Source organism: Crocodylus porosus, unplaced genomic scaffold (assembly GCF_001723895.1).
Source record: "Crocodylus porosus isolate Cpor-Errol unplaced genomic scaffold, CroPor_comp1, whole genome shotgun sequence".
NCBI classification, from domain to species: Eukaryota; Metazoa; Chordata; order Crocodylia; family Crocodylidae; genus Crocodylus; species Crocodylus porosus.
The window spans coordinates 53,708,280-53,717,035 of record NW_017728906.1 but is presented as its reverse complement, the minus strand read 5'-3'; the positions used below and the strand labels follow the sequence as shown (position 1 = coordinate 53,717,035).

Here is an 8,756-nt window from a genome sequence, read left to right as displayed (position 1 = left end):
TACCTTACAGCCTAACTGAATCCAATGTATAAGCTTTCATGAGCAATAGATCACTTTATCATATGCCATGTTACTAATGAAAGGTTAAGCATCTTTGAATTGGCTAGTCTATGAAATACACCTCTGTTCTGTCTTCTGCTATCAGTTAAAACAGTAGGATGACTGCTTGTATGTTTTAATTCTTCAGTCATAATTATTCTGTCTACAAGAAGGTCAAATTAAGTTAAACTTCCTGACTTGTATATTCTCTTTTATATGACAAAAACAGTGTCCAGATCTTTATCTATGTGCGCTTTGGTGTTTTTGTTGATTTGGGAGCTCTTGGCCATCAGAGACGTTACCAGGGATCACTATGTGGAAGTGGCTGTCCTTGATCCTTGGCTTTTATTCAATTTAACTGGATACTTTAGGTTATCTGTGATGCCCATCTTTTTTAAAAACAAACTCTGGATGAGCTCCATGTTTGATGTCAAGACATCTGTGACACTACACAACGCCAAATACTTAAGCCTATAGTGTTAAGGTGATAGAAAACAATCTTTGATTACAGTTTGAACTTACCCATGGTTTCTGAAGTCTGGCTGCCAACAACACGAAGAAGCATTGGCTGACTGCTATCTGACCTCTGTAAGGAGGTAGAAGGAGAGGACAGAGTTGTACCATTCACCTTGGCATCTGCCTGGGGCTGAAATATTAGAAGAAAACAAGCTGGTTATTGTATAGTTTGTATCTATCCCATGACTACACAGCCCCTTTTTATTAAATGCAGCTGTGAATTAAAAGAAGAAACAGATCACACAAATGCACTAATTGTGATCTTATTTTACCACTTATCTACAGAAAGATCAACTTTTCTCTTCTCTGGCTAGCACGTACAGATACCACTTCTAAATGGGTTACAATTATAGGTGATGTTTCAAACTATGCTTTAGAAAAATCATTCTTTCAAAATCCAAATAAAAAATCCTGATGGCTCACCTGTTCCAGCAGTTGTCTCAGCCTGTGCAGCTGTGACTCCAGCTGTTTGTTGTGATCCTCAAGAATTTGCATCCTGGCTTCCAGGCGGCCCTTGTGCTGGCGAAGCAGCTTAGCTTCCGCAATGAGCTCAGCATCTCGGGGACTTTGTGGGGAGATAGGCATCATCTCAGGTGGGGATGGCAGTGGAGAGAGTCCTTTGTGATCGTGCTGCTGCTTCAGTCGGTCATATTCTGCTTGCAGGTTTCTGTTGACATGGAAAAGGTAAAGTCTTACTATCTTCTCAAAGTAGATTAGTACAGCATCTCCCATACTATGGCTATACAATTTAGCATGCTGTAAACTGATATTATAGAAGACATGCAATAATTTAAGCCTAGCTAAACCATCTGAATTTGAGTTGGTTGCAATCCTCACGCTTTGAGTTTGATTACATGGACAAAATGTTGCCACCTTGGATAGATTTGTACTCAGACTTCATAGCAAAGGTCTGAAACACAAACAGCACCGTTAGGATTATGGTCCACATATGAGTACACTAATAACAGGGCACTGAACAATGAGCTGACTGGGGAATTAAATTCAAAATTCTATTAATATTTTGATAGATGGGTGACACAGAAATGCAGGTCTAACTCTTTAGGCTACCCCAAATTTCTAACTCTTTGTTAGCCCATTAACTCTATATTGGATTAAATGTCCTTCAATCACTCGCCTGAATAAAACATTTCATTGATTAGTATCAGATATGGGGTTATGCACATCCATATTCAGTACCAGAAACAAGAACTCTTGATAGTGAATAATGTTTTATTTTTTTAAAGAATAAATTCTGAACATTCAGATGACTATCAAGCAATAAGAAGAGAGGGAGGTAAAAACTAGAAGTTTAGTTACAGACAATGCAGTCCATCTTACTAATGATAAAATAAAATCTTATAGTAGAAATCTTCACAGAAAGCAGGTATAATAAGCTGTACTGGGATTTTATTGCTATGATGTGCTTTTACTATATTTCAAAGAAAAAAAATAGTACCATAGACTGACTGCTTATTCCTCAGAAGTAGTGGCCTAGATATTCTTGGTTTTTAAATTCTTTACTCTATGCCCTAGTAGGGACTGATTAGACGTTGTGAAAACAGACATCTTTTTAATACTTTTGCCAGCAAAACTAAATTCACATTGACATTTTAATCTACAGGCCAGATAACATCCTCTAAATTCCACTATGAGTTTTATTAGACTCTGAAACACTTGTAATGGCACATAACTGTGATCACAGTATGTAAGTAGTTCTGAAATGGAGCCTGTATGTGATGGTTATAGGGCATAAGATTATCTAGCACAATAAAGTCGAACATCCTCCTGAATCCACACAGGTAGTAAGGGTCAGCACTTCTTCCACAGTGAAACATATTGGCCAAATGCAACTTCACTTCTGAATGGACAAGTAGTCCTTATGCTGCTAATTTAGTCACATAGGGCACTTACACACATGCAGGAAGCCTGCTCCAACCCTGCACATCGGAGCAGACTTAGTTAATCAAGTCTGCTGGAGCATGTAAGTTGATGTGTTCCGGCAGCCTCGTGCATCCTGTGTATCGGTGGTGCAGTCCACCTCTGTGCTGAGAAAATGGCAGCAGTGTGCTTTGAAATAAAACACATTCAAAGTGCCCCGGTGCCATTTTCTCAGCACGGGGATATGCTGTGCCACTGATACACATGACGCATGTGTGCTTTTAATTAGCACAGCTTGCTAATTAATAGCACCTGGCTTCATGTCAGAAGCATGGGTAAAAATGCCCATAAATGGTATTTAGAGCCACTTGCATGGATTTTAGATCCCACTCCCTTTCCCCCCACCCCAGAAAGCATATAACTCTATGTTAGTCACAAAAACAAAGGTAGAAGAGAACCCTCCCACATATTAGCTTAACTACGTGGTGGTTAAAGCACATGTCAAGTCAGTGGGAGACCCAAGTTCTAGGCCGCTTCACCCAGATGGGTTTTGAACTTATAGCTCCTACCCTCAGCAAAATGTATTGACCACAAAACCATTGGAAATGCAGGCCTAAAAGTGCCCTCCAGCTGTAGCTGGCTCAATGGCAGCCAAGATGGGAAGATATGTGGGATAGGAAAGCAAGCTTGAGAGGGCGTGACTCAGAGACGGGTGCTCCCCAAGAAGGGCGGGCACCCTGGATTTGAATTCCAGCCCCCAATGCTGTTTCCATCTTCTACATTTAGAAGTCATTGGCTAAAATGAATAGACAGTAGTGGAAGAGTTTTTGCTCCATTGTGGATAGGAACAAGATCCAGATTCCAGGGGTCCCTCCCTTTCCATCTTACTGAGCCACACCCTCTTGCTTGCTCTCTATAGACAAGCATTTGTGCTGGTTTTAGAAGTTTTTAAAACCAGTGTTATTACTGACATACTGACTTCTACGTGCTGTGTAGCTATGAACCTATTCTACTTCAGTACCAGGAAGACTCTCTACTCTCACTTGCTGGTGAGATGCATTAAGTTATTTGCTGTACATACTGAAGCCTTGGAAATGCAATTACAGTGGCTTACTTTTACTTTATCTGCAGGAACAAGAGGGAACAAGAGTGTCCTGTGGAAAATGCTCAGATGGTGAAAACAGTGAATGTGGGATTCTATACTAAGATTAAAGATACTACTACTTTTTTGAAACTGCTGATGAATGGTACTGTTTCTTGCCTTCACAGTCAGCTAGTTAATAATGTGTATTAGGCCCAGTTGATGTGGGCAGTCTTGAGAACCTGGGACCAAAATACTTTGACAAGTGGTTAATGATGCTGGATCTTAGATACTGAATGTTGTTGGGTAGACACACTTGAACTAAATCAATGTTTATGCTATGTATCAACCTGCTTCAAGCAAGTGGCTTATCAGAAGGATGGATCCCTGGCACCAGGCTCAACATATCCAGATAACACCCCTTATGTCAACTCACAACAACTTTGGACAAGTAGCCTATACAGTCAAGTGTGCTTAAATCTAGACACCAGACTTAGACTAGACAGTTGAGTGAAAGTTAGCACCCAACGTAATAGGCCCTAGAGTCCTTTATGACATGGTTCAGTCAATGAGATGTCTACAATTTTGGATTTTCTGCAACTAAACTCGATCAACGTGTCAGTATCCAAGGGTGACACTGGGATGCTGGCAACATAAGAGATTTTCTCTAGCTAAAAGGTGTATAGGTCTGAATACTGGTAGCCTCATCTTATCAGCTGATTCTCATGTTCTGAGAGTGATTCTGGAACAATATGGCAAGTAATATAATTAGCACTTAGTCTAATGAACGAGGGCTGGTTCCACATATCCAAGAAAAGAAAGTTAAAAATCTTGAATGGAACATTTTACTTTGAATGAGACTGTATTGTCTAAACTAGAGAAGAATCATAGAGTTAGAAGAGACATCAAGAGCCATCTATTCCAGCACAGTGGGGACTAGAACAACCCCAGACAGACACGTATATGTCATGCTATCCAGAGAGAAAGAACTTATTTACTTTTCCTAGCTCTGGAGTACTGTCTCAATGTTTGTGGTAAAAAAGAAATGTTGTTGCAGGCCAGGTTCCTAAGGCATTGCCCATGTCTGTCAGAATTAGACATTTGTGCTCAGAAAAAAGAGTGTATTTTAAAAGCTAAAGACATAAAAAGTAAAAAGAAAAAGGGATAACAATGAGCAAACAGTCACAATATCTATAATTCAGCCCTACTAAACCATAATTCAGGCCAGATGACTTTATCTCTGGATGTTATAGTCTAATAAACTGACATAACTTGTCATTAGAGAATACACATGTTTTAAGAAAAGATGTACAAATAAGATGGAAAACTATTTTATGAACTAGGCTTGTACCTCATCTAAACATTGATATAGTAAAATGATACAGAAAATAAACATTACATATTTGAAATCAAAATAATGTGATAATTCACTCCTGAGTTCTTGTTTACCATCATCATTTGTGAAGTTCACTATTTAGTAATGAAAGTCCCACTGGGCCACATGGTTGAGAATTTTGCCCCAGAAGCATCAATAAGCATAGGGATCTGTGTGAAGTTGAAGGCTTCTTAGAAAGGCATTGGTTTGCATGACTGATAAACTGGGTAACTGCTCACTCTGGTAAACAGTAACTCCTCCTCATTCTGATATTGTGGTTTGCATAGAGCAATCAATGTCTCAGAAGATTTATATATCTACAGCTTTTCTTTTCTTTTTTTTTTTTTTAGAGATGCATTGCTATAAGCACTTTCCAACTACTGGCAACTATAGGGCAGTCATTATTCATCAAGTCTGAAGAGGCACTCAGCTACATGAGGACAAAAGCAGCTTTGAGATTTGGTACAGAGGCTGATGTACTCCCTACAACTCAGTGGAGAGGGGCAAAGCCAAATATTCCAGCAGTTCAAATTTGAGCAGATATTCTACTAAGTTTTCACTATAGTAGTTAGGAAGAGGGAGACCTAAAATAGGAAAAGCTTTCTTTTTACAGAAATAGGATGGTAAAACAGACTAAAATAAAATGATAAGGAACACATTTAAATGTTTCTTAAGTAAAATGAATAAAAAGTTTGAAAACACTTGTCAGAAATTGTGAGGTGGTACCACTACCCAGGGACAGATCCAGGGGGTGTGCAGTGGTGCATCTTCACCCTGCTTTGATTCCTGGTACATTCTGGCTAGGGACAGACATTCAAAAGCCTGAATTGATTCAGTCTTTGCAGGTTAGTCTAACCTGCAGTGAATGACCTGGTTTGCAAGTGGATAGACATTCAACACATGCCTGCAGTGGCTCAAGCCAGAAGCCCAGGGGTGCTAGAGCAGCCCTCCCTTCCACCGGGAAGCTAAGCTGAGGAAGTGGGGTATGTGGCCAGGCCCCAGCAGGCCCACCACAGCACCTCTCCGATAGCTGGGAGCCCTGGCACACAGGGCTGTCCAGTCCCAAAGGGGAACTCCTCCCTCTCCCCCACAGGCCTGGGAGGGGGGCCCTGTTAAGCCGCCTGGCCCCAGAGCGGGACTCGTTTTTCTGCTTCTCCCCATTACTGCAGGGTGGGGAGCGGGGGCGCTACAGGATGCTGCCCAGGCCCAGAGGGGGACTCTTCTCCCCACTCCTCCCCCCAACCCCAAGGCTGGGGCAGGCTCTATTCCATGCTGGGGGGAAGTCTTTCCCCTCCTCCCCCTCCCACCCCAGAGTGGCAGCAGAAGCATGGAGCTGCACGGCATGGGGGTGTGTGAGGGAGGGTGCGGGGTGTAGGGACCCTCACCCCCACCATGGTGTGTGGGCCCTATCGCCTGGCAGCAGCAGCAGGTGGGGAGGTCAGGGTGCTTGTGCCCAGTGCAGGTGCAGCTTCAGCCAGTTCTGCATGGGGGGAGGGAGTGGAGTCTGCCTCATCCACGTGGCTCTGCTCCCTGAGGCTACAGCACCAGCACTCACAGTGGGAGAAGCCTGGAACTGAAGCCAGCTGCTTCCCCTGCTCCCTGCCGTGCAGGTCCCAGCACATTGCTAGGAATGGAGGGAGCCCACCCCCTGCTTCCTGCAGAATCCAGAGAATCCTCTGTGAGTGCAGAGCTGCAGGCACGTGACATGAAGTCCCAGAGGCAGAAGTGGCCAAGCAGGCTGCGTGAGGCTGAGCTCCTCGCCCCCAGCACAGCACTGGCTGCCTCTATCATAGCTCTACACCACATGCATGCAGCTCCACACTCGCAGAGGGGAAGCCACGTTAAGGTGAAGGGGGCAGGGAGAAGGGTTAATTCCTCCCTCAGCCCCTTCCCTGCAGCTGGTGTCTGCCACCTCCAGGGGCCACCACTGCAACCCCCTCCTCTCTGCTCCCCAGCAGACAGGCTGACCCTGGCAGGAGTGGGAGAAAAGGGGAAGGAGGGAAGAATTAAGCCTCTCCCTGTCCACTTTGCCTTAACAGGGCCATGCTGGGACCAGCCAAGAGCAGTGTCTCTGCTAGGGCTGGTCCCTGCTCTGGCTAGAGAGCACATAGGTGGGGTCACAGAACCCTGCCCAGACCAGAGAGCATGCCAGGATGCTGGGGGAGTCTGCTTTATCTTAAACCAGAAAGGGGTCTTGGACAGACATTGTATAAACCGGTTTGAGCCAATTCAGTTAATTCTGATACTACATTCAACCAGGTTCATCTCAAACTGGTTTTGGCCATTTTGAAACTGGTTTATGTGCACTGAATGTCTGTTATGTTACAGGTTTAAACCAGTTTCTGATCTCTTAAACTGGTTTATGTGTAATGTCTGTCCCTAGCCTCTGGGTCCAAAGCAGCAACATTTCTATTCAGGAAACAGTGAGGGAGTCCATTGATTTCATGGCTCATAATCTACCTGACTTTTTTCTGAACTCTTCATTCCGTGGGTGTTAACAACCCTCTCTTCTTTTTAATGGTCTTGAATTTTCCACTAATCAAGCTACTTCTGCAATTGTGCTGTCTGTAAGCGGCTTCTGGTAATGAAGCTCCTATTCCACAGCCTTGCAGAACTGATTTTAAGTCTAGCTAAAAACATTAACTTGGGTGTGGAAATGACTTTCAGTGGAGCATTAGGTATACTATCAAAATGATCAAGAAGGTTAGATTTTGTTTTGATGAAGAAACAGACATACATTTAATACTAATAAAACAGGATTTTAAAATTATTTTGCCTGGTTTGTTTTGTATACATAATATATGATATAGCAGGCTAATGAATATTCTAACAAAGGTGTTTGTTTTTGCTTCAATCTAAAATTGAATAATATAGCCGTACACACTTTAATCAGTAAAGCTTATAGTTTCTCTTTAATTGGAAAAAAAATATGAGTTGTGTTATATGTGATAATGCACCCCACCATTTACATCAACCTTTTCAAAATCCTACATCCACCCATGCTACTACCCCAGTTATCATAATCCCAACAGCAAAAAAATATAAAGCTGTATTGTTCAAATTTTTTTTCTTGTATTCTTTTTTTAGCATGAATAGGATACAGTATTTTCCTACCTATGTGAAGAATTTTTTTAGGCTGCATTGCTTCCCCTTGTTTCCATATTTTTTTAACCCTGGACAAATTTTCAAAATATTTCTTATCCAGTTTGAACTCAAATTTGATATTTCTTGTGTTATTTCTTTCTTTCTGTTTTTTTTGGCCTTCATTTTATATTACGATAATTTCCTCTGCTTCAAACTTAATGCTTAATTTGGTAAGCCAGTGATTGGTCGAAGAAAGTTATTTCTTGCAATTTAAAATTGAGTTTAGGTGTAGTGTCCTATCACATGTAATGGAGGAGTTTCATTAACTGATATTAAAGTTTCATCTATTGTTCTGACTCAGCACTGTCCTCACATAATCTGACTTCCACTTCAGGAGTTAGTCCTTTTCCTTGCAACTCTTGCCTCTAGCACTTCTCTCTCATACTCTATGCCTCTTTAACTTTCTGTATCACTTGAAAACTCATCTGAAAAAAATGGTCTTTTCCATTCCCCATTTCTTTTTCTCACTCTGCAGTTCATTATTTAACCCCATCACACAGGGGTGCTCTTCCTGTGGTCTGGAATCCAGCTCACAGGGCTTTCCATGTGTTGGGAAATTTGGCAGTGGGGGAGCAGTGACAGTACTGCCACCCCTCCCTGCTGCCAAAATCCCAAGCTCCACAGGGAGGGTCAGAGCTGGGCCATGATCGTCTCCCTGGCACAGCTGGATTGGAGTCAAGCGGGATTGGAGTCAAGCCATACCCCTTTCTCTCTCTGTGGCCT

At 42.4% G+C, this 8,756-nt stretch overlaps 1 protein-coding gene across 12 annotated transcripts in view; it reads right to left on the bottom strand.

Moving 5' to 3' along the window:
• The window catches only part of DMD (dystrophin), a 1,922,593-nt gene that overhangs the window by 32,125 nt on the left and 1,881,712 nt on the right, over positions 1–8,756 (bottom strand). For all 12 annotated transcript variants that reach the window (XM_019529123.1, XM_019529125.1, XM_019529122.1 and 9 more), the window contains 2 exons: positions 979–1,222; positions 562–685 (listed from right to left, as the gene is read on the bottom strand). In XM_019529123.1, the coding sequence (XP_019384668.1) occupies positions 562–685; positions 979–1,222 (368 nt within the window). The remainder of the gene's footprint in view (positions 1–561; positions 686–978; positions 1,223–8,756) is intronic.